General features: G+C 38.0%; 1 protein-coding gene across 1 annotated transcript in view; it reads left to right on the top strand.

Annotated features, from left to right (window-relative positions):
• Positions 1 to 22,933, top strand: part of mtrr (5-methyltetrahydrofolate-homocysteine methyltransferase reductase) — a 50,081-nt gene that overhangs the window by 14,050 nt on the left and 13,098 nt on the right. The window contains exons 8-12 of the mRNA XM_036557969.1: positions 1,290 to 1,378; positions 2,277 to 2,457; positions 7,595 to 7,637; positions 9,650 to 9,839; positions 11,466 to 11,584. Of these exons, the coding sequence (XP_036413862.1) occupies positions 1,290 to 1,378; positions 2,277 to 2,457; positions 7,595 to 7,637; positions 9,650 to 9,839; positions 11,466 to 11,584 (622 nt within the window). The remainder of the gene's footprint in view (positions 1 to 1,289; positions 1,379 to 2,276; positions 2,458 to 7,594; positions 7,638 to 9,649; positions 9,840 to 11,465; positions 11,585 to 22,933) is intronic.

Below are 22,933 nucleotides of genomic sequence, written 5' to 3'. Positions count from 1 at the left end.
TTTGTATAAGCTACCATGTGTCCTATCACTGTAAAAGAAGCCTATGCATGACTTATTGTTAGATGCACTGCGATAGTTTCTGAGTGAGTGTGCAAACACATTCAGAATGCAATTCACATCGCTACAGAAACAACAGTAGTAAAAGGTGTCATTGTAACAATAGGCTAATGCGATTTTCAATTCTAAGCTTAAGATTTGATTCCATTTTTGATAGATTATGTGTTTAAAACTCTCTTGATTCGACAGCTCTAATTATGTTCCACACACATTTTGGTTTGACTTAGATAAATACAAATTCTTTAATAAAGCTTTTTCAGCACCTGCCACACCGCCCTCTAGCAAAATAAACCAAAAGTCTCAAAATGTGTCAGCCTTTCGGATAAATACATCGCTCATTTGAGTATGGTTGGGTCCATAGCATAAGCCCCGCCCATCTAGCAGTCTTTCCTCTATGGAAAAAATGAATGGCTTATTTGAAAACTGCCTCGGTCCTGCGCTGTAGTGCACACAATTGTTACAGAGCTGATGCCTTTTTGTTGTGGGTACGTTTTCCTCCCAAATATCACAGGAGCCTCTTTTGAGGTCAGTAAGTAGTCAAAATATGAATGGTACATCAGTGCTACAAACAAGCTCACACTCCTGTGCATTGAAAAGACATTGCATGAAAGTAAGTCTGCTATTAACTTACAGTGTTATATACCAACACCTGCAACTCAAACTGCAGCTTAAAACTGCCAAAACAGCTTAACTACCACATTTAACAAAGCTTACAGGTTTGTGTGGGGTATTTTGTTGAGGTTGCCCGTCAGTGTGCAGCAGTGTTAGCTTGTATGTAACAATAGTTGGATTTCGACTCCTTACTGACCTCGTAATCCAGAGCAGCTAGTGATTTTTGGCGGAAAATGGTTTCTATGGCAAAATTGTATTTGGAACATTTTAGTTGACCCCAAGCACAGCAGCTGCGAATTTTCAAAAACCTCATCAGATTTTTCCCCATAGAGAAAAAACACTAAGACCCAGAGCTCCCAATGGGCATGACCCACGCATGACTTCTGAGGTCTACTGTCAGTGGTTTCCACAAAAGATGGTAAATGAGACGCTCGAAAGAGAGCGAGAGGGGTACTGGAGTTACGTACACTGTCAACAAATCATTTCTTACATTTTTCAATATTGTATTGAATCATTACATCCTTAATAAAACCATCATGTGTTTACTTGCTGAAAGCAGTTGGCTTTCTCCTTCAGCTTCAGAGTTAAACTAAAGCATTTGTGTGTTTTTGCATCAATAGGGGCTCAGGTTCCCTCCTACGTCCCTCAGAAATGTTTTCTAGAGTATCTTCTGACCTGGTGCTTGGAGATAAGAAGCACACCAAAAAAGGTAAAATTCTGAATATTTACACTGCAAAAAATGATGTCTTGGCAAGAGATAGTATCTTATATATTGCCAACGTTTGTGATATTTCTGATTATGACACTTATTGATTATTCCATCTGTTTTTATACTGTTATTAGATGATTTTATGAAGTGGAATGATTGTTAATGATTATTAACCCATTTCTAGACATTTTACTCCTTTAAGTAATTTTATTAAGTGAAATGGTCTCACTGCCCTGGAGAATAATTTTACTTTAAGGAAGAAAAGATTATCTGCCAGTGCAGTGAGATCATTTCACTTAATAAAATTACTTAAAGGAGTAAAAATGTCTAGAAATGGGTTTAATAATCATATAAAATTCTTGTAACAAGGTGACTGTGAGAAATATTAGACATTAGAATGTTTTTAACAAGGATTAGTGTTTTGCAAAAATGTCACAAAAACTGTTTTGCTAACACTTAAGCATTGGGTGCTTTTTATAATGAAAGTTTCTTTATTTGTTTATTTACTGCAGTTTGGCAAAAAATGTACACAGTTTTCCCCTCTTACCCTAAATATAGTCAATCAGCCAAGACATGTTTAGTGTCTCAGGCACTGGAGCTACGAGGCTAATGTAGCTAACATGAAAGGGAAGGTTATAACAAACAATTAGCTTAGTGCCAACTACACGCAAAACTCAATACATATGTCCAACTGTGTTGAGTTTAATCGTGAACTGAAATGGACCAAGCGGACCAAAATTAGGCTTCATTATGGCTCCTACTATTCAATTATTTTTGTCCACTGTTGTTTTACGTGGTCAATTTAAAGCGCTGAAAAGAGACCCTTAGTTTGTACTTAAGATGTCGTAGTATTTTTAAGAAAGCAGACTGGTTGAAGTTGTTTGCTTATCTCTTTTAGGCATTTGTGCGGGCGCTGGTGGACTGGACACAGGACAGCGGAGAGAAAAGACGCCTACAGGAGCTCTGCAGCCGAGAAGGTTCAGCAGATTACAACAGATTTGTGCGAGACACTAACCTTTGCCTGCTGGACCTACTCCAAGCCTTCAAATCCTGCTCACCTCCACTCAGCCTTGTCATTGGTCAGTTAACTTTTTGCTTACAGTTTGTTTGTCATTGCTGTTTCTGTACAAACTGGAAACAGCAATGAATTTACCACCATGCTAATGTGACATTGTAAAGTTGTGTTCTACAGATTCTCCTTAGGTTGAATGAATAACTCACTCTAAATGTAGGTATTCTGATATAAACTGAGTCTGTTTTACAGTTCTCATTAGGTGAATGAATCACTCTAAATGTAGGTATTGTGATACAAACTGAGTCGTGTTCTATAGTTTCTCATTAGGTTGAATGAATAACTCACTCTAAATGTAGGTATTGTGATATAAACTGAGTCTGTTCTACAGTTTCTCATTAGGTTGAATGAATAACTCACTCTAAATGTAGGTACTGTGATATAAACTGAGTCTGTTCTACAGTTTCTCATTAGGTTGAATGAATAACTCACTCTAAATGTAGGTATTGTGATATAAACTCAGATGTGTTCTAGAGTTTTTCATTAGGTTGAATGTGATTTTTGCCAGCATTCTTTAAAGCTTCTCCAACCTAGAAGCAGTAGCTTCAAATAAACACATTTATGGGTGGAACATGGTTAGATTGGTTAAATCAGTTTGACAATGACCAGCACATGTTTATGAACATCACCAGTTTACCCAAAGCAATTTGTTTAAGAATATTCCTTTGGTGTTGCAATGATGTTAGTGCCTTACACTGACCAGTTTTTAAAGGGGAATTCCACCAGTTTTTAACATTTTCTGCATAATTAAATGTTTAATTACATTTCTGCATAATTAATATGTAAACAAAGTGATACAGAGTGGTTTGATGTGAAATGCTCCATTCTAGAGAAACATACTGAGTCAAAATTGTTCACAATGGTGGTGAAAACACGTCTAAATAATTTAATGCCTCTAAAAGCTCCCTCACAGAAAATTATTATATGAAATGATTGTGAAGAGGAGGAAGAGTTTGCCCTGATATGTTTTAAAAGCCATTCATGGTGGAGGGGTTACATGCAGGGTGTTGTAAGGCAAAACAGTCCCCAAAAAAACGTATTTCCTCAGATTTATCACCATTTTATGAACGTCAGTATTACATATAAAAACTGAGAAGACACGTGTAAGGTCACTGGTGGTTTAAGATAGTAAATAAAATGGCAATATTTGCATTATAGACACGTTAACATGTGAGTAAGTTTCTCTACAGTGAACCAGCGGTCACTTACTCAACACTATTATTGTAGATAAGCCCTTTGTTATTGATTAATGAACATATTACTTTCTGTTATCTTTTGAATAAATGCAAGTTTCATGTTTGTTTTTTTTTATATTTTTTTATTTATTTATACCAAGTGTCTGGCCTGTAATGGACTTAAACTGGTCAGTAGTCTCTGCATAAGGACAAATCATGTAAGCTTATGTAACCTTTTTTTACTCATATGCTGTCAGACTTGCCTGATAGAAATTTGTCTGATGATTTTTAGTAGTCTCCACTAGGTGGCGGTAAAATCACATTTAATCTAATTTGACTAGATCTTTAGTAAATGTCTTGCAGTTGGCAACCCTTGTAATTTGATCAGGAGATCCAGGGGAATTAACTTTCTGTTGAAAGTGGATGCACCTATTTGATATTGGCCTACCTATTACAGTAGTGTACATGGAAGATGTCTGTTTAAAAACACGTCTGCCACAAGGACGTGCAATGATGAGGTTATATTAGCCGCACCTTAATGTTAGTGTGCCTCAGCTGTGAAATGCACTAAAATTGGCAATGACATTATTTGCGCGAGTCGAGAACTGTGCTGCCTGTTCCATTTTTCAGGACCAGATGGCATCGCTGATAAAGTCTGCTGCATAGTCCAGTTTCTGCAGGCGGTGAAGTCTTTGTTGAAATATTTTTAGGACATCATGACGATCATTAAATGAGAACAACTGGCTGTTGTGTCATCATAGATCTCGTTGAAGTATTTTAGGGCACCATTATGGTCGTTTATTGAGAGCTGCTGTTGTCTTCTTGGTGCTATTATAGAAATAATTTGATATAAAATCAAATTTATGCACTCTCCCCTTACCCCTAAAAGTAGTCGATCAGCCAATGCATGTTTGGTGTTTGAAGTTTGCTTTTTTAGTTTTGCACTGTAACAAATAATGGAAGCGTGAACCCAACCTAACATTAAGTTTAAATCAAAACCCAATCCTAAACCTATCCTTACCCCTAATGTTGTTGATAGCCAACTGTAGGTTGCCAGATTATTAATAATTAATAATTCACTTGATTGATAAGTAGGTAGACATTAGGGCACCCCTGGTCAAATGTTTTGTTAATTTTCTGAGTGAAAATAAGTTAACACATTCTCCACAGAGAACACACTACTGTGCATTTTAATGCACAATTACTGTTTGTTTGCTGAATTTAACATATTAGAAACACATAAAACGTAAAATGTGGTGCAAAAGTTATGGCACATTTTATATTTTATGTTGTATGAGGATGATTTAACCTATTTTCACTTCAATCAACAAAACATAATTTGACCAGGGGTACGCAAACTTTTGCATGCAGCTGTATATTTCATAATATACTCTTTTTCACCTCCAGATTATGATAATCTTTGTGTGGAGTGACTGAGATGTACAGGTATGCAGGACAGGTACTATAGGCTAATACACATGACATCTGACATGACAGGGATGGAAAGAATAAATAAAAGGAAATGGTATATAATGATTATGAATGAGTGAAAAAGGGACAGATGATTTGGTGAAAAATACCTAAAGAAAAAAATGGATAGTTCCTATAATACACGTATTTGACAGGTTGTTTGGTAACTTTGTGAGGTAGGTCACTTTTCTGCAACGTGAACCACACTAAACCTTAGATTCTAGTTTTAGCCTTGTGAGCACACCAGTGCCATCCGTACCCACAGTTTTTGAAATAATGAAAAAAAAAAAAAACACAAATGACAGCAAAAGTATAACTAAAAAATGGAATTCATTACCTTGAATAACCAGCTGTGAATTTCGTTGAATTTCGTGACACATACTGTAGCCTGTATAATGTAATCATTTTACAAAATTTATTTTATTTAAACTGTGTTTATTTATTGGCAGCTTTTCTTATTTTTTGGTTTCAGTGTTTCCTGAATTTTTCAGCAAAAGATTTTCATGGTGCATCACTCAAAACATAACACTTGCTTTTCACTGGATGAGAAGAGGAATCCACAGTATTGACTGGTCCACTGTCTGTGATGTATGACACTCTTTCATGGGGCAGTAGAGAGGTTGACTGATTTTCAATGCGGTTTAAAAGTGTGGAGTGTGCTGTCCATGCTAGAGGAGCACTTGGTGCATGTTGCTCCATAGACAACAATAAAAAGAAGTTCACAAGAGTTTGAGAAGGTGTTGTTTTAAATGCACCCTTAGGCAGTTGGCACAGTGTTAACTGCTGGCTATAAGCTTCAGTGACTTTCAAATTAGCCTCATAGCTCCAGTGCAAAACTAAAGAAACAAACTTCAGACACCAGACATATCTTGGCTGATGGAATACGTATGGCGTAAGCAGGGGAAACAACATAAATTTGATTTACTAACTATTCCTTTAACGTCAGTGCTTCTGCTCAGGAGGATGCAGCCATGAAGAGTGACTAAAACGGCGTGTGCTATTTATTGGAGTTGCTTTCGGTGAAGAGGAGACTTGATTTACAACAGCTGCTCAGAATATTTAATCCTTAATTGTAATTCATTGGTGATGTTGAGGACCCTCAGCACTTGCATATGGCATCGTTTAGATTGAGCTAGAAACATGGGGGGTGTAAACAGCCCCCTACCTACCACTGACTGATGAAACCTAATTGTAAACACTCTGTTAAAGATAATGAACTTGGGGGCAGCGGCGGCTTACAGGGTTGTGGGTTCAATACCCGGGTCTGCCAAGTTGCCGCTGTCTGCTCAAGGGGCAGCATGGCCCTATTCTCTGATGCAAAGAAAAGACTTCTGTTGTTCTGTGCAAGTGTAATGACCATAAAGATACTTAAACATCTGGATCTGTGCTGTTTACACCGCAGCATTGAAAAATTGTAAAGTGAAAGCTCAATTAATAACATGTATTACCTGCATTCTAAACCGCAAAGTTTAGAAGTCACATGCCTCACTATTGAACTGCACAGTGGTGTTTATTAATTGTGTCATTAGCCTTCATAATACTTGTTTGCATATCAACATGCAAATGAGCCTCTAACTATTGATTGAATATTTTATTGTGCATTTGAGCATCCTGGCCAATCACAGCTGGTATTTAGGTTGTAGCTGTTAATTTATTTGGTTGAGTAAAGGCATTCACATGATCCAGGACATGTAATTATGGTCAGAAGTAATGCAGATAAATTTTAAACCATTGTCAAGGTTTCGTTCATCTTAAAAGACCTACTTCTGTCTATCGTCAGAGAGTCAGGTGAGTTTCAGCACTCAGCATAATCAAGAACCACCTACATTGGCAGGGCCTGACTGTCATGCCAAACAACCTTTCACAAACTGTTGATTTTGCGTGATGTACATGTATATTTTCAAAATGGTGCTACAACAAAAACACACCTGAATGAAACAGTGGTATACCAAACACAAAACATGTGAGGATATCCCATTGCTACTAGCGATTAAATAATTTTAGTGTAACAAAATGAAACGATAACTTTTAAAGATATGAGATATATATAAGACAATTACTTTCAATCAGTTTCCACTCTAAACATGTTTTTGTTTATCATAACTGCAAAAACCTAAAATATCGCCATGTTGCTTTTCCTCAATATCGTTCAGCCCCACCTGAATAACATCTGAGAATGAATCAGTATAAAGTCTATCCTTCATCCCTGATATGCAGGTAAAGTCAGCCAAAAACACAAAGTACAACATGAGGACACCGGAGACTTTCTAATGCATGAATTTCCTGAACCTGTGAATATGAAATATGTTCAACGGTAGAACCAGCCTACAAAAGGACTATAAATGGAACAAAGGGCATGTACTGTCTCAGTCTGCTTTCAACTTGCCTCCAGCAACTTAAGCTAAGTAAGAACTGAAAAGGAAGTCACAGATAATGTTAAATGTCCTTAAAATCATCATTATGTCACCATCTGTGCTCCTTTCTCCCTTTTTATTACAGAACATTTACCGAAGCTTCAGCCCAGAGCCTACTCAGCTGCAAGGTAAGCAGGCCTAATTTCAAACACCTGTGTTTTATATTTGGAGTTTGGATCGAAGGTTGAAATTAGGTTTTAGGTCATTATCTACTGTAGAGGTCTAAATTTGGACACTTGTTTAAAATCTTTCGATCTAAAGGCCTAAGACAGGGGTGCACAACTCCAGTACTAGAGGGCTGGTGTCCAGCACAGTTTTGAGGTTTCCCTGCTCAAGCACACCCGCTAAACCTGCCAATTAACAGATGAGTTAAGTCAGATGTGTTTGAGTAGGTAAATCACCAAACTGTGCTGGCCCTCCAGGACTGGAGTTGTGCACCCCTGGTCTAAAACAAGTATTAAAAAGTGAAACTGGTTACTATTATGGATTTATTTCCAAAACAAACATTATAAATGCAAAAATATTGTACTGTTGGAAAAGCATCTCAGATGACACTGTATGTCACACAGTTATCTATAAACATTGGCAAAACAACCATATAAATAAGTCTGTTAGAGATTACTTAAAGGGCCTACTTCATGGAAAACCTCACTTTTCAAAATAAGAGTTTGAGGTTCCGTGTAAAGTTTGTTAAAGTCTCAAAATGTACCTTTCACTTTGGAAACTAAAACAAAAATGGTCTGTTTGGAATTCATTGATTTTTGTGAAATCACCAAAACTAGTGCATTTACATATATCTGCCTATTCAGCCTACAGTAGTTCAGCCCCGCTCATTCACTCTGAAGGTATAAGAAGTGTTTCAAACCGTATTGTTTTTTAAATGAGGCCCAATACAGGGCAGCCAGAGGTCATTAACATATATCAGTCCTAAGGGCACAGTAAAGAGTGGTTGGAAAATAAATAAAAAAATAATAAAAAATTATTATGGTTGTTTTTTGGCATATTAAACCACACAAACGTTAAAATTGCAGTAAAGCAAGAAAAATGGGATATGGGCGCTTCAGCAACTCGACACAGTTTGAGGCAAGTGTGTAATCATTTACGCATGCAGTTAGCACCATGCTAATTGGTGTTTATAAGCAAAACTGGTGTTTGTAAGCAAACTTCAGACAACAAACATGCCTTGGTTGATTGACTACATTTAGGGTAAAAGGGGAAACTGTGTGCATTTGATTTTTGGCTGAACCATCACTTTCACTGTGATGCTTGCGGGGTTTTGAGCAGGAGCCATTCATTCTTATCAAATCTGAGAGCAAGTGTAGAGTGTAAGGATGCTGCTTTCAGAGCAGCCTGACACATTCATTTGTTTTCCACGCATCTCCTTGGCCTGCGAGAGGCTCCGTGTCTAGACTAATGGTGGTGACTGAGTGTAATGATGTTGATAGGGCCTTTTTTCCAAGTAGCAGCATTAGGGCACTAAAATATTAATGTTCGGTCAGCAGGGCTCCCCAGAGGTAGACTGACCACTGAGGAAAAGATAATGATGTGTGTAGTCGAGATAGACTGCACACATAATTATCCAGAGGTTCATAAGGTAGATTTATAAACTACTACTGGAGCTGGGCTAGATTTCTCAGAGGAGTCTGTGTAATGTGCAGAATTTGATTGGCCGATTTGGTTTCAAATAAAGCATTTGTATAATTTTCCCAAATTCCCAGATATCCCAGATTGAAGGGTCTTACACCACAGGACGCACTTAATAACAATAACAACACGGTGCACGGCACCACGCGATACTGGATTAAAATCACTCCACAATTATTACTGTCTGACTTTAAAAACTATATACAATGCAGATTTATACTAGATTAAAATTATTCCATAACTGTTAATCTGTGATCACTATACATACTTCTAAATCATACTGGATTCAAATCACTGCCATGATTACTTTCAGACTGTACAACTACACACGCTGTAGATTCATACTGTATTAAAAGCCCTCTACTTTTATTATTGTCAGACTATAAAAAAAAACTGCACATACTGCAGATTCATAATGGATTAAAATCACTGTATAATTATTACCGTTAAACTGTAAAAACTCTAGAGGGCTAACTTTTTTTGTGTTATTGTGTAGCTCCAGTCTATGCCACCCTGGAAAAGTTCATTTTGTGTTCAGCGTGGTGGACTTTCCAGCATGTGCGGAGCATCCAGAAAGGACAGGGCTGTGTACAGGATGGCTAATGCACCATGTCTCGGCCATCCTGCAGCCCTGTGGGAAAACAGCCTCCGCAGAAAAGACTGCAGATTGTCCAGCTTTACCCAAGGTGAGTGCACTCAGAGTTTGACCTTGGGACAGCATGTCCTTCCTCTTCCTCGAGAGCCATAATGAATCCTCTGGCTCTGAGTTTCTCCCTAAAGCACAAACACAGCTAATCACAGCCCTGGCTGAGTTTGATTTGCTCCACAGTCCTTTAGGTTGCAAGAACTGGAGGAGAGCTCATTCTAAATGTAGAACACAGAAGACTGACTACTCAGAGATGCTGCAGAAACATGAACTAACATGCTCATGTTGGTTGCAAGGCAGTTATTATTTTTTGCTCTTTGTGGGTGCCTTGCCACTGCCAAACAAAATATTTCAAACTTGATTAATACTCAGAGGTGGAAAGAATCGCATGAACCCACACTGAAGTGAAATGTTTTTGATGCAATAATGTCTGCAGTGAAAGTAAAAATATCTTTCCAAAATCAACTTGAGTAGAAGTATGGATGTAGCAGCTCAATAAATACTCAAAGTTTTGTTAAAAATTAAAGCAGCATTACTGAATCAGGAGACTACAAAAAACTGGCTAAAGTATGGTGTGTGTGCGCTGCTGCAAGTCACTATGTACATCCTGAAAGAATCAATTAAACGTCAGAGGCAACAGGTTGGATTTTGTGGGATTTTTTTCAGACCATGTCATATATCTTTATGTATTATTGTCACACCCAGGTTTAAAAAGAAGGCCCTGCTCAATGTTTAGGTCTCAAGTGCAGACTCAACATTATACTCATGAAGATTTAATGAGAATAGAAGACGCATTCTCTGAAGACACTTTCTTCATGAAGTTTGACTGAATTCTCTTGGAACGTTGCATGCAATTACACATTTCAGCCAGGGAGGTCTCCAAATCCCCAAAACTTACACAGTGTAGCTTTAAGTACTGAATAACTTATACAATTGCAGTGGAACTTCTTAGTCCATCCAGCATCTATCAGCATAGGAACTGCAGTTTGTTAGGCTCTGTTCTTGTCTTTTTGGATCCTTTAGGTCTAAAAAAAAATGCTAAAACTCTGAGAGGTGAAAGTAGTCTAGGAACAGAAGCAAGACAACAGAATGAAAGTAAACTCAAAAAAAGAAGTTAAATATTCATCACTAAAGTGGAACTGACTGCTTTCCTCACTAATAAACTAGTGCAAAACTATGTTTCATTTGAAAAGACTCATAGAAGTACAAATCCATTAACATTTTACTTGGAACTGAACGAATGGAACTGGTTGCTACTCACCACATCTAATAATAATATGTCGTTGCATTTGAATAACTTTGTGTCCAGCAGGCTGGGCAGAAAATACTAGATGGGATATCGGAGAGAAAAAATGTATTAATCTGACCCAGTTCATGTAATAAATCTATTCTGAAATAGCAAGTATCGGTTTCGGCCAATACTCCAAGGTTTTAGTATCAATATCGAAACAGGAAAATGTGGTATTGCACCATCTCTAGTTCACATTAATGACAAAGTTTATTGTCATGACTGAACGATCGGATCTGATCTGAAAAAAAAGTCTATGAGGGGCCAAAAAAGGACATCAGGCTTGAACAAAGGCACAAAACATGAATGTAGACTAGTTTTGTTGCAGTACCTTCAATAGTTTGAATTAAACACTCAGTCTTATGTTTTCTGTCTCAGATCAACGTGAGGCCACGGGTCAGCAACACCTTCCACTTGCCCTCTGACCCTTCTGCTCCCATAGTGATGGTGGGTCCAGGCACAGGTGTGGCTCCTTTCATCGGCTTCCTCCAGCAAAGGTATGCAGTCACAGTTAACCTCTCCTAATGTTATGCTGTGCTAATATTATCAATTAGCAGTGTAGTAATTACACAAATGTCATAGTACACAGTATAACACATTTTTCCCCAAAGAAGGGGAATAGTCCAATTGCAAAAAACAGGACTGCAGCATCTGATAAAAGCATAATTTACACAAACAACTACTGGTGGGGTGGGATTAGTTCTCTGTGGCCCAGATCGAGTTGATGTGTTGTCTTACCTGAAGTGTACAATGCTAAACAGAAAACATGTAAAATGACAAAGAAAATTTGATTTTGCAGTACTGTACAGAAGTTTTAGGCACCAAAGCACATTATGTAAGGTAATTTATCTCAGCAGTGAGTCTGTTTGTCCTTAAAACAGCATATATCAATACCAAGAAAAAAGGCAGTAAAAAGTAACCAGAATTTCTTGGTTTTCAAAAAAGTTCTTATGAGCTGGTCTGAAGGACAAAGTTTGATGGATTTAGTAATCGGTTTAGTAAATTTTGTTACTAGCACACCTGATTTCACATAATGAAATGTTGATTAGATAAACCAGGTACTGAATGATAACTACATATGATACTGCTTCGAGGGGAGGTTTGGAATGGTGTACATAACAGCACTACTCATTTTATTAGTGTTATTGTTTTTTTATTGCAATATTCTTGTTTTTTGAGCATATAAACACTTACTGACCAGATAAACAGCTTTTTAAATCTCAGGTCATCTTATCCTATGTGAACTGGTCATAAATGTTACAGACATCATGTGGTAATAATTACATTACTCAGCCTCCCCATGTAAAACTAATCTCATCCCAGTAGTACTTATTATTATAAGTGCATATCACCTCACAACCCCCGTGTTGAAAAAAAGATTATTAACGTATAACACCTCTTATATGTGAAAATGGGTTGAAACTGCTGTTAAACAAAGCAAAAATGTGTGAGTGTTTAATAAAGCAGGATCATGTAAGTCTAAAGTGGGGGTTGTCTGGTATAAATGTTCCTTAGCTCTTCTCCTATTACACAAGATTGACTCTGGGCTTAGGTTATCTGGTTAAATCGGAAATCCTCCTTTATTAAATACCCCCAGGTCTGAGACCTGCATAATTTTGAGTTTCATCATTGTCTAATTTGATATTCATGAGACAACGCTGTCACCTCTGCCACTTAACAAGGGGAAAATATTGTCTCTAACGGTTTGCTAGCTGTTGTGTAGAACAGCAAACATTAATTTTCTTGTAGAGTTTGCACTGCTGTTGACTAATCAATTCAGAGGTTTCTTATGCTCCATCACTGTAGTCAGAGATGTAAATGTGGCCGTCAGTGCAACAAACATTCCTGTAATTTGCTTCAGTGCGCAATAAACATAGTGATTATCTTGTTGCTCTTTATTACTGTGTTAAAAAGCAAACAACAGCATGTGCAAATGGAATGCTATTGATATTTACAGCTATGGTTTGGATTTTATAGTGTCAGAAATCACATAAGTAGTGAAGCCAGAATTTAGTCCGTACCTGTTTTATTAGGGATGTCCTGATCCATTTTTTTCGCCCCACAGTCTGATATGGCTAATTTTATGTTGAATATCAGTCAGTAAGAACGGTTGGTGAATGAGGCCTATTGTTGTTTGGCCAAAAAGACATTGAGCCTCATTCACCAACCATTCTTAGGACGAAATTTCTTCTTAAAACCCAGTCATGCAGCTTTCACGAAGATTCTGACATTCACCAATGTTTTCTTATTTGGGTTTTGTTCTTAGGTAAGAACAAAATCTACGTACACTGAGGAGCACAAAGGTGAGAACTTTTTCTTAGGACCTTTCTCAAGTACAAATTTAAGAAAAAACTTGGAAGATATTGGTGAATGAGGCCAATTGTTGGGCTTCAAAACATTTATCATTTTTGTTTAATGTAAACTCCCAGCTGAAAGCCGCACAATGTAATTTTGAGGATTTGGCGACCTCTCTGGTGGAAATATGTACTTGCAGAACAACATTTTGTTGCACTTCAAAGCCCTCCCCCGAGGGGATGAATCTGATGATTTGTGAGCGCGTTACTAGAACATTCAAAGAGAATTCAGTCAAAACTCGGGTTAAGGATGTGTCTTCTGAGGATGTGAGTGAATTATCTACTATTGTCATCATATATTCATCAGTATAATGTTGATTTTGCATGATGCATTTGAGATGCAAACACCGAGCTGGACCTTCTTTTTGAGGCTGTGCATGTGATTTTAATCCATAAAGAGACATGATGTGGTCTCAAAAACTCCCGACCCAACATCTCTGACTTTTAAATAATTATTTCAGGCTTTACTGGGCAACTCACAGCAGCGCACACACACCATATTTTAGCCTGTTTGTATTCTCCTGACTCAGTGATGCTACTTTTTACAGTTAAAAATCTTACAGTTAAAAAATCTTACAAAGCACAGTTCTATCAAAGTCTGTTAGAGATTACTTAACACCTCAACATGGCTTGAGGCAAGTCTGTGATTTCAGAGTGCGATCTGCATGATGTTTCCATCACTTATTAGCTACATTAGCCTCATAGTTCCAAAACTGAAGAAGCAAACTTCAGACACCAGACATTTCGTATTAACAATTTATCCTTTGATAGATCACTTTTACAGTGAGGAGGATAAAGATGAGACTGTGCTTTACCTGGCCAGGTGTTAATATCCTAATAACTGGCACTGAGGAAGCTGTCAGTGGTGCTAAAGGGTAAAGCATCAAAGTGAAGGAGGAAATAAATAGGGTATGTGTGTGTGTGTGCATGTAAAAGGCAGCTGGATGAAACCTGTCACCTCAGAAAAGACGATTTATGTTTTTTTGCTCCAGGAGTGACATGCTAAGACTGCATATGAATGGAAGTGTCTGTCTGTGTTGTGTGACGGGGTCATCTTCTGCTGTTCGTGTGAGTTGTGATATAAGGAATACAGCAGTAATCAGAGGGGCCGGTGGTGAATGTGGGGATGATTGATGTTTTTTCCCAATAGAGGGATGGCACCACCTGTGGAAAACAGAACTGCTGATGAGTGTCGGCTTGTTGCGTGCACACACGCGCACACACACACACAGATCTGTGTCAACTTTTAAACTGTCAGCGCGGTGGTTGTCTGATGTAGCTGAATGTATGTGGTGTTTCTTTCTTTCTTTTCCCCAGCAATAACCAAAACAAGCTCTTTTTTTATTATGCCACAGTTACAGTGGGGTCCTAAAGTCTGAGACTGCTATTTTGCATTTCTTTCTATTTTAATGCAAAGTTTTTCATAACAACATTATCATTGTGACATTATCATCATAACATTTTGAGTAAAAAGTAGAATCTTTGAATGTTTACATGAATTTCAGAGTTTCTCAGTATTTGGTATGTCCTTCTTTTGCTCTAATGACAGCGTGCTCAAGCTGGGTGGGACTCTGCAAGTTTGTGCAAAGCCTCTCATTAGTAGATCAAATCCACCCAAGTCATCTGAGGTGTGTTTCAGTGGAAGGGATAATGCTCAAAAAAACTGGTCTTTTTTGTACTAAGACCTGGTCAATTTTACAAATTTGTTTAAACTTTAATCATGACCTAGAAATAGAGTAAAATTTTGAATTACTATTTCTTCTTCATTTTAATTGTCATATTTGTTCTTTGTTTTAAAGTTTTCAGGATTGTAAAACTTTCTATTGTTTATTTCCAGCATTAAATGATACAAAATACAAGATTTTCAATGTGGTCTCAGATTTTGGACTCCACTATAGTTCCAACCTTCCAATGTCGATTGGCTGAGAGGCATTCCATGAGTCTTTTGATAATGGCACCCTGACTGAATCTCTTTAAGTAACACTGCCTCTTATTCGACTGTAATGTAGAAATGACAACCAGCTGTTTAAAAAAAAAAGGAGCAGCAACAACTTTATTACAAGGAACTCACCTGCTGAAAAGAGCCTAATAATTTGATGCACCAAAATAAACATTTATGGCCAAAACTAAAGCCGAAAGTTCAGAAATTTTCACATTGGTCTGAAAAGTGGAAAAAGCTAACAATAAATAAAAACAGTTTACATAAAATGAACTTACTCTAATTATCACAGAATGTAGTAAATGGTAAAACAATAACAATAATTAACGAAAGATAACTTCCATGATAGATATATAAGAAATGTTCGATAAATGTTCAGTGCAATAGACCACTCTCACACATTTCTGTGTTCTAGCAACAGCCCTGGTGGCATACTCTGTTGTCACCATGAGAGGGTGCACTACCGAGTTTTCCGACATGATTCGACGAGGGAGGGGGTGGAGACTGAAATGGGTCACCAAATATACCGTGGTAACATTTTTGGCCATATGTAGGCTACGCTGCCACAAAATCCGACATCTTGACAGCAGACAACAGTGATGAATTCAGAATTCTTCCAAAGTCAGCTGCTGTTTGTGAATTTGCTCATAATTTCAAAACAATTTCTCTTTCTGAAATTGACATTTTTGCCTATTTTTGTCTAAAAAGGGCTGCATCCCTAAAAAAAATAAGAGATATATAGATATGGGTAGGCCGATGCCAGTATCTGATATCTTTTATGTACATATCTGTTAATGTCAATACATAAACATTGGGAGTACATCTGTCTGATTAGCATTACAGAGAAATATAACATTTATTTCTGTAGCGTTACAAATGCAATAAAATGAATAAAATACAAATATTTCAGTGCAGTAACCCAGTGTCACCTAAACATTGTGCTCTTCCAGAATACAATAAATACATCAACAAATATCAGCTTGAAATATCGGTCAAATCTGAGCCTCTGTCCAATGCTGATATTGTATGCCAATATGTAGGGGTGGAAAGTAATGAAGTATAAGTACTTTGTTGCTGTACGTAAGTGCAATTTTTACATATCTTGAGTATTTCTAACACGTAATACTTTTTACTTTTGCTCACTATATTTCAAAAGAAAAATCTGTGCTTTCTACCGCACTACATGCAGTTGTGTTTTTGCAAAAAGAAAATCATCCTGTATATTTCTGCCATGTTATTTTTATTTCTTGTCATCAAAACAAACAGGAAAAAGTCAGAAATCCAAACTAAACACACAGAATGTCAGTTGAGTGTCATTCACTACATACCTACATAACTAATCATGTAATTACATTTAAATAATAATGTAATTTAAATCAAATGTAGCAAAGTAACCTAAGACATTGAAGGGGTTATGAAAATTGTACACAATTGAGAATGGTAATTCTATAATGCCTATTTATTGATATGAAGATACATAAGACAGTTTGATGAGACTAAATCTAACAGTTGAGGTACAGACTAGAAGCTTGTTGATCAGCACAGCTTATGTTTAAATAAGGCTTATACAGCAGAAATTGGCACGGTCTTAGGTGTAAATGTTAGAGGACCCATGTCCTTTTTTTTTCTTGTGTTTTATATTTTAGGTCCGCTTATGATGTTTATGTGGTTTATGCACCATTGTTTTTTACATGACCATTTCCAACCTCTCTTTATCCCTTAAAATTAAACATGCTGTTTTTGTTTCTGCACCTTTAAGACTGATATATGTAAATGAGCTCTGTTCTGATTGGCTGTCCAGTGTTGCACCTCATTCAAAAAGTTGAAACGCTCCTTATAACTTAAGAGTGAATGGAAGAGATTAAACTTCGATAGGCGGATAATTATAAATAAGCGTCAATTATCAATGATCAATATTAATTATGATATCAAAATGGTCTTTTTCTGTGTAGACATTAAAGCAGTATTTTGTGGTCTATCTCTCTGGGACTGAGCTGCAGATTATCCTTTATTTATTCCTCGCTCACATGCACACAAAGCATCTCCACAAAAAAAGCAGAACACATAATAGAGAGAGAGAGAGAAGCTGGAAGACAATTTAGCCGTTCGCCCGCTGTCTGTCCGTCCTTGTGTCTGGCCAAATTGTGAAGACTTTGTGCGTCTCTGGAAGATTTTAAGTCGAGAATTCTCCCAAACACAGCTGCCTTTGATGCCAGGCTTCAATAAAAGATAACAATCGCCATTTTGTCAGCGGGCCACTGTTTGTGTCACAAAAGCCCAAAGCTTCCTTTTTAGCAACAAACAGCATGGGACGCTTCGATTTCCCCTCAGCGAATCAATGACTGTCAGCGGGCTGCAGGAGAGGCATTGTGAGAGCGAAAGAGAACTAGAGAGCGAGAGAGAGATACAAAAGGTCAGGGCCAGTGAAACTGTATGCAGATTGTCGATGAGAAGCTCCAGTAAACAAGCCACAACTTCAAATAGGAGCAAAACTTCAAATAGGAGCTTGCGCCATTTATGGCGGAGTCAAAGGGTCAAACTATGTTTTTATGCTGTTATTAATTTGCATTCCCTAAATTTTGTATGAATTATTTCTGACTCGTAGCTAAATGAAACAAGTGGAGAAATTCTGTATAAGTGCAGATTATAAACATTTTAAGTCCATACAGCATTTAGAGGAGATTAACTATTATGATGTTCATTTGATGAATAGCTATTATTGTGCGTACACTCTCTTCATATTTGTGTAATTTTTTGATATCCAAGCAAATGGGGAAAAAAGTCAAACCTATCAATACAGAATAGAAAATTGGATGTTAAAGTCATTTGTAAATTTGTAATTGTAATGACTGTCATTAATTCTGTAGTTACATTTAAATAAATGTGTAATGTAATACATGAAATATGTCCTTTTATGCTTACAGACACAAATGTGGTTTGTGTTTAAAATCTACACTTTTCACACAATTTCTCCACTTGTTTCAATAAGCAATGAATAAAAAATAATGCATATAAAATTACAGCATGCTTTTTTTTCAGCATGCTAACAATAACCGTTACTTCTAGGGGTCCAGTATTAGGCTGATAAATGTAGACAATGATATCAAAGTGTCTCCCTGTACTTTGTAAAATAAGCACCTTGGGGGGGGGGCTTACGACAATATTTAACATGATCGTGATAAATTATGTCACAATATGCTTTCCTGAGCATATCTTGGATATTGTCAATACACAGAACAACGACATCATTGCAAAGAGAGCATAATTTGCCTCGTTTCGTTTGATTTAGCGCAGTGGCGTATGTGAAACAGTGAATAAAAATCATTGTGTTTATGGTTTTTGATAGTATTTTTGTAGTATGGCCCCACTGGTTATTTCATCTGTTCCAGCTTGTCAAACTGTCATGATGCGTATCCTTAAAATAGCTTGAGTATCGTGATATTATACGCTCTATGGCCAAAAGTATTCGGACACCCCTCTTAATTATTGACTTCAGGTGTATCAACCACACCCATTGCAAGTACATAGCCATACAATCTTCATAGACAAATATTGGCAGTAGAATGGGTCGTACTGAAGAGCTCAGTTACTTTAAATATGGCATGTCAATGGATGCCACCTTTGCCACAAGTCAGTTCATAAAATTTCTGCCACCACTATCCCCTGGAGCAGTGGAAACATGCTGTTTGGAGTGATGAATCATGCTTCACCATCTAGCAGTGTGATGGACGAATCAGGGTTTGATGAATGCCAGGGGAACACTACCTACCAGAATGCGTAGTGCCAGCAGTAAAGTTTGGTGGAGGCGGGATAATGGTCTAGGGCTGTTTTTCAGGGGTTGGGCTTGGCCCCTCAGCTCCAGTGAAGGAAAAAATCTCCAGCATGGTTGACCTGTGTGCACCAAGCAAGGTCCATAAAGACATGGTTTGACAAGTTTTTGGTATGGAGGAACTCCAGTGGCCTCCACAGAGCCTTGACCTCAACCCCACCGAACATCTTTGGGATAAACTGTAATGTCAATTGCAAACCAGACCTTCTCTTACCTGACCTCACAAACGCTCTTTTGACTGAATGGGCACATTTTCCTGGTTCACTCCAAAATCTTGTGGAAAGCTTTCCCATAAGAGTGAAAGCTGTTACATCTGCAAAGGCGGGGGCGACTCTTTATTAATGCCCCTTGTTTTTGAATGGGAAGTCCAATGAGCTCCCATAGGTGTGATGGTCAGGTGTCCACATACTTTTGGACATATTGTGTTTGTTTGCGATATTACCCACCCCTACCACGGCTATACTAAAAGCCAATGAGTGAGTAGGTGTTGAAGCAACTGCCCATTGTGTCCTATTTGTAGGTGAGTTTTGAATCAGTGGGCTTTTCTCTTCTATTCTAAGTGCAGGGAAATGTGTCAGAATGATTGTCCATGGTGATCAACAGAATGCTACAGGTGTGTCAGGTAGAGATTAGGTTGAAAAATGCCTTTGTAGGCTGAAAGCACCACTAGAGCTGTGCCTATGATGAGAGATGATTATATATTCTCCACGATAAATGTACCCATGTTATTCCAGTACTTCAGTGCCACTCTGAGTCAGTTAAGCCACTGCTTGGTAACAGCAGCTCTCGTCCTAGCTTGAACCCACAGTGGAGATTGTTGGTGTAATTTTCTTTCGGAGAGATGGCGACTATGTGCCGTCTGTCGCAGAACACTTGATTTGTATTCAGGATGGAGCCAGTTTGGTCTGCGTGGTTTTTGTTAAAATAGATTCCAGGTTTTTCATATTGGTATTGATCCCTCTGGGCAGTATAAAGCCACGCTGAAGCTGCTTTATTGAAGGCCATTTCCAGATTGGACACTGAGCTCCCAGATGCTAATAGCATCGCTTTGGGACAGTCTCTTTGCACACTCTAGCAAGAATTCTTATGCCAAATCTAATATTGCTCACATTGGAGCACTTTTAAATACCCGTTAGAGGGTGCCAAAATTTCACCTGCTTTATATATATATTTGCACAACCTTTTAAATTGTCATATTTGAATGCTTCTTTGATCCATTATGTTGTACCACTGAGACAGAGTATGTATGAATCAGACACCTAATTTTGCTAGTTAAAAAGCAGTTCAAATGTTTTTATTTACTATTTTATTAGCTGTTGTGTATTGTGCTGTTTTATATAGTAGCTTTTCATTTCTAAAATCAAATTCTCATTTTTGTTCATTTTTTATGAACTTTTGCTTTCTGTACTTATTTTTCCTTTTTGTTTTAAGAAGCAAATAATATTCCTTTCATTTTATGCTATTTTTTGCAGTACTATACATAAATAAACATACACATACAGTGCTGTGCAAGTCATTTATTTTATTTCCAGTCAAAACAGTTATCAAGTTATTCATTTTACAGCATCAGGAAAAAAGCAGAAAACATATTGTGATGTGGTAAGGCGAGGCCTACCCCATTACCAACGAATACCATCCCTCGGACTATAAAATACATGTGTGTGAAGGTACTTACCTGTGTCTGTCTGTGAAAGGGAAAATAGTAAAAGGGGGACAGCAGGGAGACCTACTTACCTTATCCTTATCGGGAGGATCCACCGATGGGGAGAAAAGGGGGGGATCCATTCCTCGTCTATTATCCTGTGGGGGAAAAAGAAAATAACTAAGTTGTTATAAGTTAATGGCCAAGACGATGTACTTACCGGTAATGAACTGCTTAACCTAGGTTGACTATTGTGTATAGCGCTATCGTTTGTTTAATGTGTAAACCACACTGTTCTGACCTCATGGAGGGGAATGGGATCTCCGAGGGCGGGGCTTTAGACTTAAAACCGAGGGTTCCTTGGAGAGGTAGTCTACTTCTCCCCACGACTCTGTTTGCCACTGAGAACACTAGCTGCTTGTAGCATCTAAAGTAATGGTGTGGGGAAGTTTTAAAGTGAGTTGGGGCCCAGCCTCGCGGCTGCTTCCCATGCCATGACTAAGCCTGACGCTTAGTTATTTTTCCTTTTGTACAGTTTTTGTTTTCCTGTTTTCACGTCGTGTAAATAAACCGCTTGCTTGTGCACTCTACTTTTGGTCTTGCCCATCCTATTGGTTGTCTCACCCTCGCAGACCTTACCAGTAAGCCACACGTAAAACCCAAAATCCTCTTCTCGGGGTTTAATATCTTCACACATATGTAACTGAAAATTACACAAAAGCCTCAACAACTAAATACAACATCAGATTTTTTCTGTATTTAGTGTGTACTGGGTAGTTTTTCCACTCAAAACAGCCTCAGTTCTTCATGGCACAGATTCCATAAGATTTTGGAAACATTCTTTTCCTGGCCCATGTTGACATGATTGCATCATGCAGTTCCTACAGATTTTTCAGATGCACTTTTATGCTGCAAATCTCTTGTTCTGCCACATCCTCAAGGTGTTCTATTGGATTCAGATCTGGTGACTGGGAAGGCCCTGGAAGCACATTGAATTCATTGCTTTGCAGGGCACCTTTCGAATTGACGTCCACATGAAAGCTTGGACACAGGGTTTCCTCTCAGAACATTACCCAGAGCATCGCACTCCCTGCACTGGCTTGCCTTCTTTGCCAAGCGCGTTATGGTGCCAGTACTTCCCCAGATAAACAGTGCACACATACTCGGCTGTCCACATGATATAAAAGAAAACGTGATTTATCGGACCAGGCATCCTTCTTCCATTGCTCCAAGGTCTGGTTCGGACACACGTGTGAACATTGTAGGCACTTTTGACCGGACCTGGGTTAGCGTAGGCTCTCTGACCAGTCTTCAGCTACGTAGACACAGCATGGTGTGATGCACTGTGTGTTGTGACACATTCTTCCAGTAACCATTGTGAAAATTTTTCGTGACTTGTGCCACTGTAGCCCTTTTGTCAGCTCAGCCAGACAGGATAGCCTTTGTCGCTTAACACCCTGTTGCCGGTTTGTGGTTTGTCCCTCGTCAGACCACTGTCGCTGGGTACTCACCACTGCTGACTGGGAGCACCCCACGACCCTTGCCCTTTCAGAGATTCCCCGATCCTGATGTGCCCTTGGCACTCAGGTCTTCATGCCTGCCCTTTTTTACCGGCCTCCAACACAATAACTATGAGATCCAAGTGTTCACTTACCATCTAATATATCCCAGACCTTGATGTGCCATTGTTACAAGATAATCAATGTGTGTGTGTGTGTGTGTGTGTGGGGGTGTATGTGTATATAACTGTATAATAGTTCATATGAAATAACTCCAGTTAGTAATACTAAAATATTGGCCTTCTACTGAATGGGGTTATTTAGACCCCATCCTCCCATGTCACAACCAACTGATTAACTTAAAATGTATTAATGAGGACAGACCTTCTGCTAATTAACTTTTAATGAGAAACATAGTAATTAGGAAGATATAATCTGTGTGACTGTGTTTCCAACTCTACTTTTTCCAACTCTTTGGTTCACTAAAGTACAAAATGAAAACTACTTGTTAAAAAAGTTTAATAATAAAAATAATAATAATATGGCATTGTTATTATTATCATTTTATTCCCTGAAAACTTAA

The sequence above is a fragment of the Colossoma macropomum genome, unplaced genomic scaffold, assembly GCF_904425465.1.
Source record: "Colossoma macropomum unplaced genomic scaffold, Colossoma_macropomum, whole genome shotgun sequence".
In the NCBI taxonomy this organism is placed as follows: Eukaryota; Metazoa; Chordata; class Actinopteri; order Characiformes; family Serrasalmidae; genus Colossoma; species Colossoma macropomum.
This window is presented reverse-complemented; position numbering and strand designations above follow the sequence as displayed.